The sequence below is a fragment of the Mya arenaria genome, chromosome 2, assembly GCF_026914265.1.
Source record: "Mya arenaria isolate MELC-2E11 chromosome 2, ASM2691426v1".
Classification (NCBI taxonomy): Eukaryota; Metazoa; Mollusca; class Bivalvia; order Myida; family Myidae; genus Mya; species Mya arenaria.
In genome coordinates, this window is record NC_069123.1 from 8143609 (window position 1) to 8166009 (window position 22401).

Consider the following 22401-nt stretch of genomic DNA (forward strand, 5'->3'; position numbering starts at 1 on the left):
ATTAGTCCAAATAATTGTACGTTGACAGATTTTTTTTAGATTTTTGATATGGCAAATCCTTCACGTACAAATTGTTTAGTATCAAAAGTGGGTAGTTGTTCCGATCAGGATTCCGGGTTAAAGCATATAGCGTCTATAAAATATCATAAAAACAAGAAATATTACCAGATAATGTTATTTTATATTTAGTTCCGTACACAAAAAATAAATATCCAACTTCTAATTATGAGTTTGACGGCTTTTCTTCATTTCATTCTGTCAAAACATAACGATATATACATGAAGGGCACCTGCAAGGCTTCAGGGCACAGTTTTAAATTGCTCGGAACATTTCGGCCATGGCCGAGTTGTTACGATTGTATAAAGAGGTCTATCTCGAAGCTTTGTCGGAGGAGGCCGAGTTATTACGATTGTATCGAGTTGTTCCCCTTCGCATAATTGTTGTTTGTGTCAGTCAACTTTCGTTTTATTGGAAAGGTAAACAACTTGTTTTTATGCATTAAATGCTTGTTTAGTGCAAAATAACATTTCACTTACATGGTAAAATATGAATATTACTCTTTATGATCAACTTCAACAATAAAATACTTCACTTAAAACAATTTCAATATTTTTAAAACACCCCCGTTTTTTGCACATTCCCGTTTAGACGTTAGGGATTGGAAGAATCCCGTATAACACGTCTATTATTTTAGACTAACTGACATATGTGTTGACGTTCACTGCTAAGTTGCATGATATTTCTTCTGGGCGAGGCTGTCTCCATTTAAAAGTAATTATATGTACAGTACTAGGTTGAAAGGTACAGTATTTAACACTATTCTCAGGCAAATAAGGGTATGCGGAACCCTTAAATACTGAAAGCTTCTTTGGGCTTCGCCCCCCTTGTCTCCCACCCTTCGTGGGGCTTCAGCGGCCCCCTGAACCCCCTTAAAAAATCAGGATTGACAAACAGGCTCTTTTATCATCACTGTATTTAAAGGTTTCTCAGTACGGGTTAAACCTAAGAGAGTTGTATCATGTATCTGTGCTATAACCATCATTTAATATCCGAATATAGTATCCAAAACATATGGGCGACCTTTGGCAACCCTTTGCGGGGTATCATAAGCATTCATCACTTTTGACCTAGATTTGAGATCAGTCAAATGCTGTATTAAGAGCGACGGATAAATACAATAAAACATGTTTTTGGTTTTATATATATATAGCAGAGACTTCAAATGTGTCTTCAAAAAATGCCAGTGGAAACATAATAAATGGAGTGTACTTGTACGATTTTGTACCAAAACCTGAAATGATTTTTCCTGTTCATTATTTGCCGTAATTAATTATTGAACGAAACTCTTATGTTCCTCTCCGAAAATGGCTAGAACTCATTTTCGTCTACAAATACACCCGTAGCTTTCTTACTGCATCGCACAACTTAATTCAAAATATTATGCGCATTTCAGTAATGAAATTTATGTATTCATTCCTAAAACCCTAGAGGTTTAAAAAGTCTGACTGAAAATCTATACAAATTAATGCTAGTTATGATCTCTATAATGGTCAAATACAAGTGTCCTATTTTATAACTCCAACCTAATACTTGGAAATGGTTTTAAAATCAATCCGACAAAATGTTAACAAAAACAAAAAAAATAAGGTCGAATCGATGAATGAAGAGAAACCAATACCGACAAGCAAGATATGCCGCAAGTAGGGTTATTGACTTTATATATCACTAGCGGATCCAGGGAGGGTGGGGTGCTAATGCCCCCCCCCCCCTCATGCACACATATATAATGTATAGATTTACAGCAGAAGGCACTATTTTGTACTAAAATAAGCCAGATATGCCTTTGGAAGGTGTGGTTATAATTTCCGGATAAACATTATAAAAGGCAAGAAATGTTATATGAAACTATTTATAGATATATGGACATTAGCTAAACTTCCGTTTTACCACTTACACCACTGTGTACCTTGGTATGCATTTAGTAGCAAATACGCATTAAAGTGACACTCGTATTTAAAATCAATACATACTCATGTATAACAAACATAAATTTTAAGTGATAAACCTTTAACTACTTCCTAAATAATGCATTTATGGAAACAATTGAATTACTGATAACAAGATTATAACCTGTTTAATAGCGGGATCAGCTATCGTCTTATAAGTTGAAAATACTGCATTTTCTGCACATTTCTTGCAAATTTAACACGATATCCTTCATAAGAACCATATATTTTCGAAATTGATTCATCCTTTTCACCAATTTAAAAAAAAATGTACTAATTAAAGCACATCTTATTTGGGAGTAAGAGTGCATCTTAAAGTAAAAATTGAAGTTATTTAAGCGTCATAGTTTCATTATTTTGCTTATAAACATAGACCTTAAGCTAGTATTAAGCATGAATACAAAGATAAGGAAATTAAAAAAATCTTTGTCGTGCCATTTCCGCGCATTTGTGACAATTATACATATTTAAAATTATTAAAGTTACGACTGAATTCCTGAATTAAAAAGACCCCCGGGGAAGTGATTTCACACCATCAGTTGCACACACACATACTCCTCCTCTAAAGGCAGAAGTTAGATCCGCACTTGAATGTATGTATAAACTTGCATTGGTGTTATAAGGTGGAACGCTCTAGATCAACTTTTATTATAACTGGATAAACGGGAACGTTCGATGACGAAGTTTTATAATATAAACGTAGGCGCTGGACGTTCCCCTTTATAACTCGAATTCCTGTGTATATAAAGACGCGTTCGCACTTCCAATAGTTAAACTTCATTAGTTTGGGTTCTTAAATTTACTAGTTGTTCGTTGCTATCGAATTTGTTTAATTCAAAATGGCTGCTGAGATTCAAACTCTGTTCGGTGGGGAATGGAAGGAATACAAACACGAAAATCTTGAAAAATTTCTAGAGACAATGGGTAAGTTATATATACAAGTAAATGCTTATCTAGACTCTGAAAAAGTTATAACATCTGCTACTACATACACTGTTACATTAAAATGACTCAAAATTATCATGTTCATACTTAAAAATTGTATATGCAACATTCTTTGAAAACTGACTGGTATAGGTTTAAAAATACATTTTTAACTTGCATTTCATCAAATGGTTTTTCTATTGCGTTTGTATCGCCATTTCGTCGCTCATGTCAATTAAAATAAACATCCAAATTCATGGTATTACTATTTTTTTTGTAAATCTACTTGTACGTAATCCAAATGCGATCAGAGTTAACGGGAATCGTATTTATGAAGCAACTTAGTAAATAAATGGAAATATATTGAATTTAAAGAAAACACACCAAAACAATTAAAATTAAGCAATAAAATGGCATACACACTAAATGTGTGTGAATATATTTGCTTAAAAATAGAGTCTGTTAACTGATCGTTGTCAAAAATTATTTAATAGAAAGAAAACAATGTTTTTACACCAAAACAATTAAAATTAAGCAATAAAATGGCCGACACATTAAATGCGTATGAATAAACTTGCTGAAAAGTAAAGACTTTAAACTGATCGTTGTCAAATAATGATTGAATTTAAAGAAAACAATGTTTGTAAACCAAAACAATTGAAATTAAGCAATAACATGGCCTAAATATTAAATGCATATGATGAATATATTTCATTAAAAGTAAAAGTAGAGTGTTTAAAATGATCGTTGTCAGAAGTAAAGAAATGTTCACAATGATGCTTATATAAAGTTTACTTCAACACATTTAATCGCATTAAAATGTATCATTGAAGTACATGTACATCTTCTCTGCTTTTGCATGTTCATGCGCCGTTGAAATATATTAATGACGTGACATTAATACTTCAGCGGTGTAATCCATTAATTTTATTCACCGCAATTCTCTATGAAGAGGCCCGTTCAAATCAATTCAGATCAATTATTATTGCATTAAACATATCAAACATGTTTATAGCAAATACATGATACAAATACACGTGCAAGGCATGGATTTATACTACAATTGTTTTAACAAAAGAGCAGAACATTTTTTATGGATACAAACAACAAAATATTTACTAGTTTCTTAAGATTATTGCATAGTATATCCATTTTGATAAATTAATTATGATTTATTAAATATAGAAGTAAAGATAAATAAAGATTTATTTGAATGTTCAGATAATAAATTAATAAATATTTGCTTTTTTGCCCACGTGTAGTAATATATATTTTTATACATAGGGCTCATAGGTCTGCGTATTTCGGACATATTAGTAAAATGTGGTCAGTAATAACTTATAAATAGAACTTAGACAATAAATGTTGACGTAATTGGGTAATATTGAATATCTCATTAATATATTGATAAAATCTTAGAGCCAAAATCTTTATTGACAAATTGTCATTATAATAAATACTCTTTCATTACGATGTGGGGGTGTCGGAGTGCAAACGAATGGAGCCATTTAGTAACTTGATTGAGCGGTTAACGACTAAAAATATTTTCAACTTTATTGAGTCAGTTTTATTGCTAACTTTACTGACAACAGTATCGCCAATTAAAGCTGCACTCTCACAGATTTACCTGTTTTACAACATTTTATTGTTTGCCATGGAAAGAGGAATGTTTTGCGTAAATATCTGCAAATAAATGATAAAAGATTGCTGACAAAAGATTAGATCGCAGATTTGCATAATTCCGTTCGAAAATCAATATTTTATGGCTTAAACCGTTACTAACCGTTTAAGAAAAATGCATAAAACATTAATTTTTGAACTTGAAAAATATGTGATCTAATTTTTGTCAGCAGTCTTGTATCACTGTTTTTCATGGATTTTCGCAAAAATTGGCTTGTTCCAAGACAAAAAATAAAAAAGTTGTCAAAACGTTCATTCTGCGAGAGTGCAGCTTTAATGACTAATATTTAAGACTTGAATAATAGATTAATGCAATCAGAGAGCGCCGATATTTATTAAAGTTATTGTTAATTTTCAACTACTTAAGAATGGTTGTCGGCGTGTAAATGGATAGCTGTGCACGACATTAACATGAAAACGAATTTAAATATAGCGCCTAAAATCGTTTAACTATTTTGATTTTTATGGAGCTATTTGTTATAATAGAGATCTCTTTTAAATCTCAGTTACAGAAGTGCTCAGTCTAATTGCTTACTTCATTGTGTGTCAATTTCTGGTGAAATAAATCCGATACATAAATCATAAGAATTAATCTAAGTCGCAAAACAAAGGGTATCCTAAAACATATTTTATCATAAACATCATTGACAGTCATTGGACTATCGTCATGGAAACTGATATATTAGAGGTCGCAAATCGTCAATAAATTTAAGTTCGATTCCCGGGCGAATCAGGTCACCTCTGTTGTGATGGTTATGAAATCCTTTCTACGACCATTCGCACTGTGCCGATGCCCCTGGTATATATCAGTACAGAAGTTGTCAGTTCCTTGCAGAGGTGATGGCACATAGTAGTGGTTAACCGCCAGATGGTCTGCCCAGGATAGGTGTGCGGTGGTTGAACCGTCACTCTTCAATGTGCTCACGCCGGCACCCGGAGCTCTGCTATCTGTTTGTAATGATTTTAGGGCTGAATTTCGGTCATCCTAAAAGAACAGTAAAACTGCGATCGCTCGAGGACGCCGGGGTCCGAGCTAAAACTTCGAGTGACCTGATGTGTCAAACGACCCAAATTTCTATTTTAGGCATATACTATATGCATTTCTCCCAGCCAAGATAAGTAGATCAAAATAGTTGGCCATGTTATTCATAATCTTGCTCACGGGCAAATGTACCTGTATGAAACTATGTTTTTACTGTCATCAATCTTTTACATCGCTTGCTGAAGAATGTTGCCTGTAGCACCACGGAAACATTGTCTTGTGGCCAAATTCAAAGTCCAAACAAATCATTTCTTGCTTCAAATGGCACTAAAAATTGTTTTCACGCCGCAAACAAGAAATAATGCTTCACTCTCATCAAAACTATTTGAAGAACGATTCACATACTCGCATTATTTTCACAACGCAAAAAGCGTTCCAGCGAAGAGAATATCTTATCTTTAATTTGTTCTTTTAAGGTTGGAGAAAAAGCATCTTCCATGGCCATGGTGTAAGAAAAGTTCACCCCAAACCTCGTTCAAGGTGTTCTGCGGACACTCGGTAAACCTATACACCCAACGCTCGGGTCGGGATGAACCAATCTTACACTCTCGGGCATGGAAGATACTTACAATCTCGGCGAATGTGTGTAACACAAAGCAATTGAAAATAACAGTGTGTGTAAACCACGTGATAAATTGCGTCAGAAATGCTATGTCGGAAGGCAATCTTTTGCTTCGATTGAAGACTTAAAACAATGATAACTTTTCATTTTCTTTACCATTTTAAATAAAACATAGCGCAGTATATGCCGCTTACGGAGCCCGCCTTCGGTCATTAACCAAATTTTGATTGAGAGTTTAGTTTCTTATAACACTTTGACAAACCTTTTCACGATACGAGCACTGTCAAAACATTGTTTTGGAAACAGGTTTGTCGAAGTGTTTGATGAATCTAATCACCTTATCAAACTCCGATTATAAAACAAAGTTGAGGCTCTTTAAGCGGCAAAGACTGACTTTTGTTTCATTTAAAATGGTGTATTGAGCGAAAGGTTATTTTTGATTTAAGTCTTTATTTTAAGCAAAATATTGCCTTCCGACGTAGCATATATGACGTAATTTATCACGTGGTATACATACACTGAATAATCATTATATTAATTTTCATTTCATAGGTATGAACGTGATCAAGCGAAAGGCGGCAATGCAGATGACCCCGGCTATGACTATCACGACAGAGGGCGACACCATCAAAGTGACGTTAAAAATGGGACCAAAGACCGAAAACGTCTCATTCGATCTCAATAAAGAGTTCGATTCCAAGGGAATGGTCGAAGGAAAGGTAGGCTGCAAAGAGTTAAAGTGACTCGCTCATTGTTTGTGCTTGCGCGGCGGTTAGCGCCCCTGGCCCCGATATCACAAAACTACTCAAATCAAATCTCAATCTTAATCTCAACTCATTTTACCACGTCGAAGCATTGTTTGATGTTTGTATCTTGCATGATTTATACTTATTACATCATATTCATTCATAGAATGTGTTGATAAAAAAGATTTTGACAATACTTGAAAGATAATTAATCCTAAAGGAAAATATATTTGTGTATGTGTTTAAAGGCAATGAATTGTACACAACTTCATTTTTGGCTGTAAAATATTTTTCCCTAATCTTGACCAATAATTTTAATCAGCTTATTGGCTAACAAATTGCATTTTGTTATAAATAATAACATATCTTATAGACCGTGTCTAAATTACACTTCTATTAACGCACGCTTATTCTGATTCTGCATCACACACAAACTGCATAATACTTCCTCATCCAACATAAAAGATGTTTAAATATAGAAAGATCGGCCGTATAGTGTCAATGGAAGTGCACTAACAATCGAAAATTAAACAAATGCAAATTTTCAATGAAAAATAACACAAATAGGTACAAAAAAGGTGCACTTTGAATAAAAAACACAGTTTCAAGTCACGCGATTTTTTATTTTCACTGTTAACAAGTAATCGTTCAGCTTATACATTCAATAACATTTTTGTTTATGCCTCTAGAAAGATAGGTTAAACACTGCGAGAAGCTTACACTAGTGGCCTCTGGGTAGGCGTATTGATATTGCGAGAAAAGTGATAACACTTACCAGGTGAACATATCCTCCCCAAAACACCAACATATCTTCGAACACCACCATTTTATTCCGCTTCACACAGTTCTCTCAATTAAAATTCGGCAAACACAAAACATGTTGGACCCACTGTACGTAGTAAAATGAGTTGAGATTGATAATGAGATTTGACTTAGGTATTTTCGTGATATTGGTGCCCGGTTCTCACCAAGGTGTTCTGGGCTGAATCCCGGTCACGCTGCTTATGAGTTTAGTTTGTGGTCACCAAGAAGGACAAGTAGGTTTACTTCGGGTTCTTCGGTTCCACCCACAACAAAAGGCAACACACATACTTGTAATGGCATGTGAAAGAGACTGATTCATGTGATAATGTGATAATGTTATAATTTGTTTTACAATCGTTGTAAAATAAAAATATATACAAAAACTAGCTTATAAAGAATTTTGGATGTCCTCTAGTCTTTGAAGCGTCAAAAAGGCTCATGAACAATTTTGCTTTCTTTAAGGCAACGGCCACTTTCAGCGATGGAAAACTGACGGTCAACACGACGCCGAAAGACGACAAAAAGAAACCAGTTACTATAAGCAGAATACTCGTCAATGGGGAGATGGTACAGGTAACAAATACACTTATTGTTTTAGCATCAAATCAGCCATCATTATTTGGTAATCCAAGTAACATCCATCGTCTTGGTAATCAAGGGCTGATTGCTACAGTGTAAAGAAACAATTGAAACTATACAGAAGCCTAACGCCATAATACAAAAAAGACAGATAAGAAAAACACACAAATGATCTTTAACAAATGCTGGGGATGCGGCCTTGAAATGCTTAGTGAACCATTCAATTCAAGCAAAAATCCAAACCGGATCATTACGTGTTTCAATTATCTTGTGGTCTTTGTGGAAAAACGTAAGATCGTTGTAGCGTTACTTCTATTGCACTTGTCCCTAAAGTAATTATTATTATTATTATTATTATTATTATTATTATTATTATTATTATTTGCATTATTATTTGCATTATTTTTTCAGACAATGGTTTGCGACGGCGTCGAGGGCAAAAGAATATTCAAGAAGTGCTAGGACCTATTTCCTAATTTATTTTATTTGAGTGTGTTTTCTTATATACGTGCAATGATTATTGTCCTCTGCTGTTCTGCATAGCATTAAAATCAATACAACACATGTATAATAAACATCATTTTTGAATTATGAACCTTTAACTTCTTACTAAATAATGCATTTTTGGAATTTATTAATTACTTATAAAAAGATTGTAACCGTGTATTTAAATAGCTGAGAACACAAATATTAAATGACTGAGTCTTAAAAGATTAACAGTGATCTATTATCGTCTCATAAGAAACAAAAAAAACCGTGTTTTCTGCATCTGTCTTTCAAATTAAACACGGTATCCTTCATAAAGATATGTTTTTATCATTTTATTCATAATTTTCGGTATATTAAAACAATGGTATCAATTGTGGTACGTCTTATTTGGAGTGAAAGTGCATCTTGAACAAGACGTGTGTGTCTTAGCCAGGGTAATATAACATCAATCATTCAATCATCGTGTATTGCTTTGGATATGTCTTCTTCGAATCTTATTGCATCGCTTAATGAAATGACATCAATATGTAACTATTGTTTCCAAAATATAATATGTGATGATACGTTTTCTATGAAAATTGCATTCATGGTATTCTGTGAATTAAACATTATTTAGTCATTCTGTCGCTTGCAAAAAGTTTCATGCTTTTTTTTATTGTGTTTTATGTATTAAAAAAGAAACCAACAAAACAGTTCTGTTTTACCTGGTTAATGGAATTAGTTGCTTAAATGTTTATAATTGTATTAATCGTTTTATCACAAACACGGTGAGGCTTGTTTAAGATACTTATACAAGTTGTCTGTGAACATTTGAAGTGTTTAATTTGAGTTTTGGTTCTTCAAACGACTTTTGCAATACGGCATATTGTATTTGAAATCAACAAATGGTCTTTATATTCCATTCAATTTTCGCACTTCCTCAATTTCGTCCCCCAAATTGAATTACTTTGTTGAACGACATACCATTTGGGGTGCCTGTTAACCGCTGACTTGGTTTTTTCCAAAACGTGCGAGACGTAGGTTCATTAACATAACATAGTCCCACGGTCATTAATATTTTGTCCCCCAGTATATTCTTTTCTCAAATTTTGAATAGTAAATTCCACAAATTTTCTGTCAGTAATTCCCACAAATAGATTTGCCATTTTAAACAAATCAATCGTAGCGTTGATGGCGTAGTAATATATTAAACATTGTTCATAAACATTTATTAACTTAATTTATCTTTTTTCTGAAACTTGTTTGAACAACAGGGAATAAAGCCGTAGAGATATTGCCCAGTTATGGAGGGGAAAAGATCAATAGTCGGGGAAGTGAAAGGTCCTATTGGGGATCTGGTTCTATTTACAGAACAACCCATCCTGGTAGGCCGGCTACCCGCATATTCTTAGGGGAAAGAAAGAGGCATATTCGTAGTCTTGTTATGATTCTCAGGGAATGGGGTTCACACAAATATATGTTGAGGGTTACATGGGAGTTGGGCATAGCGTCCCCAGGTCCCAACGTCACCCAACCGCAACCTGCCGTAATGCTTTCAATGAGCGTAAAGAAACCTCTTCAGGGGGCCACAGGATTTTGGGCCCTCATTTATATCCGGTTAACCAGAATGGGATATGATGACCGATATCCACAGCATTTCCATGACTTTGGGTACACGTCTGATTATCGTGGGCAAGAGTACCTCTGCCAACGAATGCATGATTTCTTGTTTTTTGTATCCCTCTATCCAACTGTCCATTTAGGGAGCAGATTGACCCACTGGTCCACAATCCAGAGTTATTTCATCCCCAACTAGGGGATTTGGCGGTGGACATGGGTATCCACCGTTGCCACATGATCAAGTGTATGCGCTCCACCCAACTTATGGTGACTTATACGCGCCCCTTAATTATTATCGAGATCTATTTCAGTTATACAAACCTTATGCGCTGGATAGGAGGGATATTTCTCAACATGGAAAATCTGGGTGGAATTTTGTTTCAAAACTAAAAATACCAATTTCAGTTGAAGTTTATATTGTAAGTTAACATGAAAAACTATTATTCCGTCTAAGAATTTCAACATGCCTAAACGGAAACTCCTCATGCCTCTTATGAGTCCTACGATCTCATCAAAAACATTCATGCGCGTGCAGGTGACGTCAGCCGGCGTGAAGGTGAAGCTCGCGATATTGTCGCCGTATTATAATTGAATATTGTGTGTGTGTGTGGGGGGGGGTCCTTCTTGATAGTCTCCTATCTGAATGAATGAATGAATGTTAGTAAAATTACTTAATTGCATAAAATAATTGATTGAGTACGATTGCATGATTCACATGACATTCGATTTTATGTACAAGAACAGCAGGTTCCGGATGGGCGCGTTTTACACATTTTACTTGGTATGTCACCGGTGTCAGTATAAACATTACTGCTCGCTACCATACGAAATTGTTTATTGAAAAAGACCAAAAAGGAATACATACGAGAAAACAAAACAAAAAATAGTTGGACTATATAGCAGGTTAGTTTAGTTAGGAATGCTGGAAATCGCACCATTTGCACGTGCAATGATATAAAAAATATCGACGTAGGGAGTGGTCCGCCCTCCCATACCCATAGGGGTTAGATTTAATCTGGTTACAGGATGACGAAGTGATCGAGCAGGGAGTATGTATTACCAAGAGGATATGGGATAAAGCAACCGGATGTTGTTGGGTATGTCCGTAACTGGAATGGGAGGGATGATAATTATAATGTGTCCTCCCCTAAGCATAATGTTGCCTATTTTTCGATTAGTTCCTTAGTAGGCAAAGTTACCCAGATGGTGATATAGTCCCGAGGTTCCCCGTTAGGTATAGATCCTATTTCATATGGGGACTCTGAACCAAATGTTTTGAGGGACAGACCGACCAGCCCCAGCTTTGTCGAGTGATGTTAGGTCGGCTTGAAGTTTCTGAATATAAGTAAAGGCGGATAAAAAGGCCACCTGTACTCAAACATGTACATTACATGAATGTGGGGCGAGATTCTTCATTGAATGGTTATGTAGTAACTCCCCTGAGGTTTTGTATATGGCGTCATTTGTACAACGAAACTGTTCCAATGTCCCCCATTGAAGCTGACATGTTATTAGTGGCAGATTTGTTTTAAAGGATCAATCAATTGTTTATCTCCGCCGATGTGTTTTGGAGTCTGGGGGTGGTAGGTGCAACCTCGTAAAGGTGACCAGAGGGTATTCCGGGAGGGTTGTGTTTGTAAGGTTACCATATCAACGAGGGTTAGGAGCCACTACACAGTGCTGTGCTGGTAAAATGGGCGATGGAGATTCTGGGTCTTACTTTGTTAGGGCCATACCTGGGAGGGTCTTAAAGTCATGATGTCCAGGGCAGTACTTGAGGGTAATATGGAACCAGTTCATGAACTTATGAAAGGTCAATGATTTGGGTCTGCAGACTCCGCTCTTGTCGATAGCAAGGACAACGAGGGCCCATATTGGCTGGAGTTATATACCAGGAAACGTGTGGTGCTAGTTTTAATCTTCTTAGGAACGTATTTGCACGATATAAGTTTGACTCGGGGGATTTTCAGGACATTGACCACACCTTTGCCCTTGGCTCAGCGCATCCCATTAAGCAAAATGTGGGGCGTACTCCCGCTTATGTTGAGGCGCCTTTTGACGGTGACGGAGTTGGGCTGACAATCCTTTTTTGCGCGATGCCAGCCAACAATAAAACACTGGGCTACTTGCATTGTTGCCTTAGCTGCGTAGTCATTTACTCCAGGGTGGTTGGGGCTGTCAAAAGTTAGCCAGTGTGGCTGAGTGACATAGTTAAATTTCATTTGGAAACGGTGTCGCTGAGAAAGTCCAGATACCCCGTGACGTGAAATAGGGAAATATTCTCAGAAGTTGCTGCCCTTGGCTCTGTCGCACACTGCAGTGTTGTGAACTGATGGGCCTCTATCTACCCGGCTACCGAGGGGGATGCTCGTTCTCGTGTTGGCGATTGGGTTGCCCTGGCCATGGTTGTTTTTTTCATACACTTTATTTAGGGAGTAATTACAGTTGTGGGCGTTCTGTGATACGAGGTACGAAAACCCCAATAGTTGAGTCATGCCGGCTTTAGAGATCTTTGATCGGATTCTTGTTTTGGCATGGGAGTTTTTCACATTTATTTAGAGTACACACACTTACGTGTTCATTTTTATATAATATAACATGTCTTTGATTTTACAATCAGTATGGTTGAGCAAAACCACACACAAAACAACAACAACAACACCCACACACACACACACACACACATTTACACGCACACACAAACATGCACGCACACATCCGCAAGCATACGTACACAAACCCACTTCCATAGCAAAAAATCTCTTATACACATGAATGCACGCGTTTCACACACACGCAAGCGCGCGCGCACGCACGCCGCACACACACGCAAGCACGCACGCACACATATTTGGCAGCGATGTCCCCTACACTTAAATATTCGTAAAGATACCCTTAAATGGAGTTTTATTTTTTGTAATAGAATTTGAAAAGTATTTTGTATAATAAAACATATTTTGGCTATTTATGTCGTTTAATAATTATTTACGATACTTTCACTTTCAGTATTTCCCATTTTTGTTGCTGGTGCTTAGCGTAGGAGTCTTTATGTCTGTATATCCTTAAGCTTTTCCGGGAAAGGTCGGCCATCCAGGGGGTTTAGAGGGGTCGGCCATGCGTGGGGATTGGAGGTGAATGCCATCAGGGGGTTTCGGATCCGGGATGTAGGAGATCGTCCACATGATCCTTTTGGATGGTTTGGTAGGCCCATGAGAGAGAATACCAAAGCCTTTTTACGGGTCGTTAGTTATTCATGATTCATTCGCTGTGGTTCTATTTGAATTTTTCTTGACAGCCCCGCATTCAGTCTTTTACCAGAGTTTGAATGAGAGGTTGGTTTCTTAAAACACTTCTACGAACCTTCTCCCAAAACCCCCGCCTGATGAAGCACTGACAAAACATTATTTTTGACAACAGTTTTGTCGAAGTGTTTGAGGAAACTAATCACCTAATCAAACTCCGATAATTAAACGAAGGCGGAACACTTTAAGCGGCATATACTGCCCTTTGTTTCATTTAAAATGGTGAGGAAAAAGTTATCTGCTTCCAACGTAGCAAGTATGACGTGGTATCACACACTGATCTATAGTAATTCACAATTCACAACTGTCCACAACTACTGTAACCAACGACTTTTCCCATCTACTGTAGCCATTACGTAACTAAGCAGTTTAATTAACAAAGTAAGGAAATAATCAAGACAAAACGCCACTGGCACTTAAGGTAGCACACCCCTAATGGGCACCATTTCAAACTATGCTATGCTTGATAATTTCTTAATGTGTATCATTTCTTGGATTCAAAATCAAAACTTAAAAGAAATTCACCGTCAAATAACAATTTTATTTAAATTTGAATAACCCTACCCCCATCAGATATCAGAATTGTCGATATAAACGACATCACCCGAGAGACAAGAACAATCCTTTATTTCATTTATTTTTCAACATTTTGATTATAATTTGATATAAGAGTAACAAGAAATATATTTGCTTTCAGAAATAATACATTATTGATGACATCTCCAACAAATATAATCATACTGTACTGAATTAGCCATATGGTATTTCAATTTTAACGTACTGTTTTGACCGCGTAAAATTGGAACATCAATGTTTAAAAACAAAAATAACAAGTTCTATAAATACTCATGACCTGTTCTTTATTAATAATTATCTTTGATCTTCCCAACCACATATTTCAGCCGTGCCTGCAAGTTATAAAATCTTCACAGAAGCTAATATTTTTATATGTGTAAAAATGTATTTAATTACTTTTTAATGAAAATACAATATTAACTTTTGCAAAAAATGTTAGCTAATGAAAACAAAGCAGAAAATAAAACATATATATATACATATTTGTTCTTCTTGCTGGATTCGAACCACTACTTTGAAACCCTCAAAAGATTTGTAGTCCTGTGCTTAACAACATAGGTTTAAGCATTGAAATTGAAGAGTTTAAAGTGGAGGTTTTCATTAGGGGTGTGCTACCTTAAAATAAAAACACAGGCACTATTTTGGATTTTATTTGTTTTTCACAAAATGTAAAAGTATATAGCTTGTAATAAAATGGTTGAAAATCGGAATAATTGGCTTGCGCACTATTTACAAGTGTTCATATGGCTCGTCCACTACTGAACCAAATAACTTTCATATCATGATTGTGAGTTTTATTATATAAACGTTTGCTAAATGTTACTGTACACCACCATATCGACATGAATTAATCTATTTTTCTTATTTCAATGGCAAGCTTATTCCAGAAAGTCTCAAGCTCACTGTCGTTCTCAGAGTCTGGATAATCCAGCGACCGTTCATTTCGCAGCAGCCTAAGAACTTCAATTGGCATTCGATCCGCATTTAGTCCATCCATCCGAACAACAATAATCAGCTTTCTTGTGGTTTCCACAGATTCCACCACGGCAATGTTCATGTCATACTTGCACCACGAGTCAGCAAGATATTCTTTGTCAATGAAGAGAACGGTTTTGCGACTTGTACAGATTGCATGTGTAATATTCTCGGCAACAGATTCACCCGCAGCTGAGTCTCTGTGAGAGATCATGGGTGTCCTGCAGCGAAGGTACTACGGAGTTCTTGATAAAACTTGCCTTTCCCTTTGCGTAAGAAATCATGGCGTCATTTGAAAACAATCGATCAAATCCTGTATGCACATATCGACGCTTTCTGCTATAATAAACATACCGCAGTTTCCATCGATTTCGGTATACAATGGTGCTTATGATTAGTGTTAACACTACGGCAACGAGTGCACTGCTTCCAGATATGGCCCAAGTTACCCATGTTCGGTCTATGCATTCAACGTGTTCCAATGTGTTTACAACTTTTAAATAATCAGAATGATTTTCAAGACGTTGTGGCTTCCCATTCAGCATGCATCGATCGCCGTTATTAACTTTGATGGTTACTTTGGTCGTATTCAACCATTTCCAGAACGGCAGCTGCTCGCACGAGCATTCTAGACCTAGAAAGGGCATGTTCAAAGTAACATTATGTTTCGTTGCTTGCGTGTCCAAATAATGAGTAATGGCTTCAGGCAGAAATGTGAGCTTGATTCCTGCTATGGAGAGCCGTTGAAAGCTATTGCTCTTCAGCTCGAAAGACAATACTGTAAGGTAGTTGTTATCGAGCTCCAAACGCTCTAGAAATATTAAGTTTTGGAAAACGGACTTTGACAGGGTGGTTATTCTAATTTCTGACATGTCAAGTATTTTCAAGTTCTTCAAATTTGTAAACAGTATGTCGGCATTGTAATTTGGAGATCCAGGTTTGAAATTGCTCGTGAGATTGTTTTGGGATATGTTCAAATCTTCCAAGTCTGTAAATCCGATGAAAAACCAATCACTTATCTTTCTACAATAATTGTCTGATAAATCTAACTTTTTTAAATGTTGTAATCCTAATATGGGTCCTTTCCACTTGTACAGTATGTTTCTGGAAAGATCTAGGGATGACAACGCTTTAGTAACGCACAAAATCAATGGATAAATTTGGGTATATATATGGCTGTTGCTCCATTTAATTGTTTTAATATCGGGTGGAATGCATATAAGTCCAAGTTCTTTCGATGCCCCTGTATCGTTGCATGTACAGTCTAATGTAAACTTGAAAAATCCTTTTTCGTAGATATCTCCCCAATCTGACGTCGCCATTTCACCGTAAAAGAATTTAACAAAGTCTTCATTCACATTTATTGTTTGAGTTGTATTGTCAATAAAAGAGTTGACATCAACTAAACGTGTCGTTTGAACTCCATTCGGTATTCCATATAACGAAAATGGGTTGTAATTAAGATGCTGCCTTGAAATATCGAGAAATGTGATGTTTGTGATTTTGTACATGTAATTCATATATTCACCAGCTACTAGTCTGTTTCCAGCCAGGGTAAACGTCCTGAGTGACCGCGGAAGCATATACGTTGGATGTAATATTTGCTTGTCAAAAATCTCGATTTTGTTTAGATCCAAAAACAAATGTGCTAGTGCTTTAAGTGTTTTTAGGTATTGGATATCGTCTACTTTCAAGGCCATACCTATACCAAGGAACTGGTGTATCTGACTGGCTCTTAATGTAATTAATGCAGTGGAATTCTCCAAGCCAGCCAATGCGTCGTTCATTCCTGAAAACTCGAGCTCGTCGTTATGCGATAGATGAAGTTCACGAAGAGAACTGTTCAGAGGTTTCAATGCTTGTCGACTGATTGTTTTGATATGACAATTAGCAAGATTAAGAACTTTTACATATGGGACGTTCTCGAATGCATTATCACTTATATTGTAGATCTTGCAATCACCCGGCATATCGTAAAAACTGATGAACGTAAGATTCTTCAGTTCCAAAAACTCCTTCTCAAAGAAATAATGTCCAATTCCAGATGATGGACTCAATGACAAATTTCTCAGATTCTTCAGCATTTTCATTTCTTTACCCAGTCCTGTGAAGTTACTGAATTTTGAGCCTTGTAAATTTAATGATTCCAATCTAACCATCGGTGCGAAAATTCCGTTCATAAAGCTGTCCGGCCATGTTAGATGTTTGTTTGCAGAGAGGTTGAGAAACTGAAGATTCGAAAGTCCATTGAATCCTTCGGGACATATGAACCGAATAATGTTTGCATCTAAGTACAGATATAAAATATATTCTAACTGTAAGCTAGTTAGACTGAAGGCTTTGTTTGGAATATCCGAAATCGCATTATTACTCAGGTTAAGAGAACATATAGGATCAGAGATATCGGGGTATTTCACTGGGATACTGTCAAACAGTTTCCCGTCGCAAGCTAGCTGTTTGCCACACCCGATGCTTTCAGTAGAACATTTAGAACCGTTTATGGCAGCTGATGAGTTTGATGCATCACGTGTTATTTTTGTGCAGTCTCCGTTAGGACTAAGATGTTCCCCCATCTCCTCATACCGACCATTTGTTACGACCAAAAGCAAAATCCAAACGAAACATTCGTACTGGAAGCCCTGCAAGTATGAACAACCTTATTAGATTTCCGCAACCATCACCAGTGAAGTCTTCGCACTTATTGGTTACCAAAAAAGCAAAATATATAATATAAGTAAAACTATCCGAGATCGCAAGCCTGAAAGAAGGAAATAAAAATGTTAATTGTATAAAGGTGTCCGTGACTGTCAACAATGGTACCTTCAAGATGCACTCTTACTCCCAAATATGATGAACTGCAATTAATACAATTGTGTTAATTTACCGAAAAAAAAAAAATAAATATCGAAATAAATCGTTCTTATGAAGGATACTGTGTTTATTTTGAAAGAAAGGGGCACAAAACACGGCATTTCTACCTGATAAGACGATAGTTGATCACTGTTAATCTTTTAGGACTCATCAGTCATTTAATATTTGTGCGTTTTCAGCTATTAAAACACGGTTACTGTATTGTTATCAGTAATTAATATTTTCCATAAATGCATTATTTAGTAAGTAGTTAAAGGTTAATCGCTCAAAATTTATGTTTGTTATACATGAGTATGTATTGATTTTAAATACGAGTGTCACTTTAATGCGTATTTGCTACTAAATGCTAAATGCGTACGAAGGTACACAGTGGTGCAAGCGGTAAAGCGGAAGTTTAGCTTATGTCCATATATCTATATAAATAGTTTCATATAACATTTCTTGCCTTTTATTATGTTTATCCGGAAACTATAACCACATTTTCCTTGTATTTTGAATGTAATTATGGCAAGTCGAGCTATCCGAATCGAGCGATTCGGTCCCTAAATTGATCACTTTGAATAAGAATTATGAAAAAATGTGTTCTTGCATTCTATGGTGCGCATAATAAACAATTAATCCGCTTTTGTTGGTATATGTGTATATGTAATATTTTAAATATACTAAACAACTCTTATAATTTACGAGTTATGAAAATTCGAAGATTTCGAATTGAGAGATACGTTCGGATACGATCTTTCAAATGTGGTATTCAATATGCAACTTAAGTCAATCTTATGGTCATACATCATTGATTTCATTCACTGTATTGGTTTGTTATTTATACATCGCAATCCGATACGTTACATTAATCTTAGATCCAATTAAGATTAATTTTGAAAGAAAACAACACTCTCGGAGATATTTTTAATGAAACATCTGCATAGTTGGCATGCATCATCGTCGGATAACTCCGATACACACGCTATTCTTCGTTGTGTACTGTGGGCTATTTGGCTACCAAATCCTCGTAAACATGAGCAATTAATGAGGCAGTTTCATTGGTTCGCAAAGTACCTGATGCTTTACGGTTACTACGTTACTATTATGACGAATACAATACTTTTGCAGTAGTCAGGACCACACGGCTACGGAAGCTACCGATACTAAAAAGGTTATTGAACACTATTTGAGTGTAACAGGCGAATTCATTGGAAGAAGAGTGGTCTCTCCTGCCTCATGCGTATTCATAAAAACTAGATTTTATCAGTCAATTGCCGTATGAACGGAATAAAGGACCGTGGCTGCCGACGATGGGCATGCATGAAGGAAAGAAGGTATTTTCAAGATGCAATAGCTCTCCAAGCAAGAACCAGTCGTGTTTACAAGTGTCTTCAACAACACTGGTAAGAAGGCTGTTTATTTATCGACACATAGCTATTCGGAGCTACAAGTGTGCATACACAACAGTCCGTCGCGACGCTCGATTCGGATAGCTCGACTGGCCAAAACTGCAGTCCAAATACCAGGTTACTGTGTACAAATCTACGCAAACAACTTAGAAATGCATTTCTATATCACGAATCTCCAGAGCTACCCCACCGATTGAATAATCTCCTATCAACCTGAGTTCAAATTGTTCAATTTCAAGTCTCGAGCTGTTCAATCCCTGAATAATGTTTAGGGGCACAAGGCAATGGCCTAAAAGACAATGAATTATAGACACACATATATAATCACCACATACAGCCTAACGCCGTTGGCTCGAGCTCGTTTTGCTCGAATTCCTCGGTGGCTCGAATTGATATAATGGACCGATTTCCTCATACTAAAGATAAGCATTTTCGCTTGGCTCGAATTTTTCGCAGCTCTAGCTATTTTCGCAGGTGCATGGGAGTTTGAGCCAACGGGGGTTCGACTGTACACATATACAATCACCACAAACAGACCACACACTCACCAAAATAGATTTACCGATAAATGATTGGATTCCCACTTGTAACGGTCAGTAAACGGTTCACTGGAACCCGAGGCTATTTAGGGCTTGAACTAGTTTGCATGGCCATAACCAGAGGCGGCTCCAGGATTCGACGTTAGAGGGAGGATAACTATCATTTTTACTTGCGCCCCTCCCTCAGAAACGAAATTTATTTGGTGTAAAGTGTTGGCAGGGGGGGGGGGGGTTGGGGTCCTCCCTCAAGAAAAAATATAGGAGAAGACTAGTCAAAGAAATACGCCCAAAATGCACCATTTCGGATTGGAAATTTTGTGCGTATGTTTTTACTTTTCTTCTCCTATATTGAAATAAAAAGTGAACTTGGACGAGTTTAATGCCCGCGCCGGATGCGCCCCCCCCCCCCCCGGATCCGCTAGTGATAACCCTACCCTTGTCCCAAGCACGCTTCAACTTAAAAATGAAAAAAAAACGATAAAAAAAGAAGAAAAAAAACACTTTTAAACTGATCTATTAAATTTATTTCGGGTACTTAAAGACTGTATGCAAACATAATGAATTAATGAAGCAAATCAGAGAAGCAAATGAATAACAAAAATTCAGCCTAATGCATCGTCGGTACCCCGATACACAACTACGCTATGCTTCGATGCATTCGGAACTCCTCGGCCATTTTTTTCAAAAACAACCTCGGATGTATGTACTCGGAGGTACATAAGTAGAAGTAGTTTGTAAATTTTTTAATTATATCATTAATTAAATGTAATGTTTTAGAGTTGTATTTATTGATCTAAGTTTAAATTGATTGCCATTGAATTGTATTATTGCAAACATAATTAAGAATCCCAAGAGTTAAGTCACAAAGTTTAACCGTTAAATAAAATTACTACGCGATCTACTTGCAGCGGATTTAAACATAACACTTTTTGAGTATGTAAACCGTCCAAATACATCCGAGGTTGTTTTCGATAAAATGACCGAGGAGCTCCGAATGGCTTCGAAGTCATTATTTAAGAAGTTTAACGGAATTGTGTACCTTGGTTGCTAACGATTAGCTTTACGATGGCAATAAAACAATAGGAATAGGTCTTGTTAAACCCTTTATGATATAGATGTACATTCGGAACTTCTTGGCCATTTTCAATTGAAAACAACCTCGGATGAATATGGCCGTTTTACAATGCCAGAAATCTTGACATTTGACTACACTGCAAGTAGTTCGCGTAGTAATTTGAATTTAGCAGTTAAACTCAGTTAAAACTTAGATTCACAATAAACACGTTAAAGCACTACAATAAATTAATATTATCATTAACAAAATACGAACTACTTCTACAGATGTATCGACATACATAAGTTGTTTTCGATGGAAAATGGTCGAGGAGTACCGAATGATAGGTGAGCAGACATTTGTATTAAACTGTTTAACTCTTTGGTTTGATCAATGTTTGCCAAAATGTTAATTCATTGGTCAATATTTATCTAATTACAATCAACCCGTGGGCTCGAACTCGCTTGGCTCGAATCCCTCGTTGGCTCGAACTGGATATAAAGGGTAAAAAAAATTCACCTTAATGCAGGAGTTCCCGCTTGGCTCGAATTTTCCGAGGCTCGAAGTATTTTCGCCGGTTCCTAAGAGTTCGAGCCAACGCGGTTTTACTGTATAACTATTCACCAATGGAGGCATTAAAATGTGCAACTGGCATAGACATAATCTATAGATAACTTTTATACAATTTGATGCAGATATATTTGCAATGACTAGAATTAAAACGAACAAACAAGTAAGCAGAGCTTGTTTTATAAGAGAGATGATCTTGAAAGGCAGTTGTACGAGTACATTAACTGCACACTAAAAAGAATGGTACGTTTTTACATCGTTAGCTCGACAAATTTTGCATACAGTGTACAAAATATAAAGTTATCATTAACATACTTGTTCCTATTTTTCATTTGCCTTTTTTAAATACATTGCTGGCCTAAGTAAGACTTAAAATTAAGAGAAATGTTAACTCACCATTTTGTCGTTTAATGTTCCATATTCAAAATCTGTTAGACTTTTAGTGTAGAGTGTTGGGATTGGCGTGGTTATAGATAAAACATAAGGAAGGTATTTATTTTAAACTTCCTTGAATTTTTAGATGTTTTCGATAAAAGGTGAAACTAATCAAAGCAGTAGAATACATTTATTATCATACGATACGGAACTTATTTGTGTACGTATTGTTAACATAAAATACTTAAATAGAACTGTTATACAAAGAATAATCGAATGTCATCCTCATCAAATTGTCAACTTGAAAACCCCTTAA

General features: G+C 36.3%; 2 protein-coding genes across 2 annotated transcripts; one reads left to right on the forward strand and one right to left on the reverse strand.

The window, feature by feature from the left end:
* Positions 1 to 2644: 2644 nt before the first annotated feature.
* On the forward strand, positions 2645 to 9515 carry LOC128217048 (fatty acid-binding protein, intestinal-like). The gene is made up of 4 exons (XM_052923879.1): positions 2645 to 2931; positions 6768 to 6934; positions 8228 to 8338; positions 8756 to 9515. Exons 1-4 carry the CDS (start codon positions 2847 to 2849, stop codon positions 8804 to 8806), a joined length of 414 nt encoding a protein of 137 aa, XP_052779839.1. The 5' UTR covers positions 2645 to 2846; the 3' UTR covers positions 8807 to 9515.
* A 5431-nt stretch (positions 9516 to 14946) lies between these two features.
* On the reverse strand, positions 14947 to 22153 carry LOC128246476 (toll-like receptor 4). The gene is made up of 2 exons (XM_052964702.1): positions 22107 to 22153; positions 14947 to 17924 (listed from the first exon to the last, which is right to left on the reverse strand). Exons 1-2 carry the CDS (start codon positions 22107 to 22109, stop codon positions 15468 to 15470), a joined length of 2460 nt encoding a protein of 819 aa, XP_052820662.1. The 5' UTR covers positions 22110 to 22153; the 3' UTR covers positions 14947 to 15467.
* Positions 22154 to 22401: the final 248 nt, after the last annotated feature.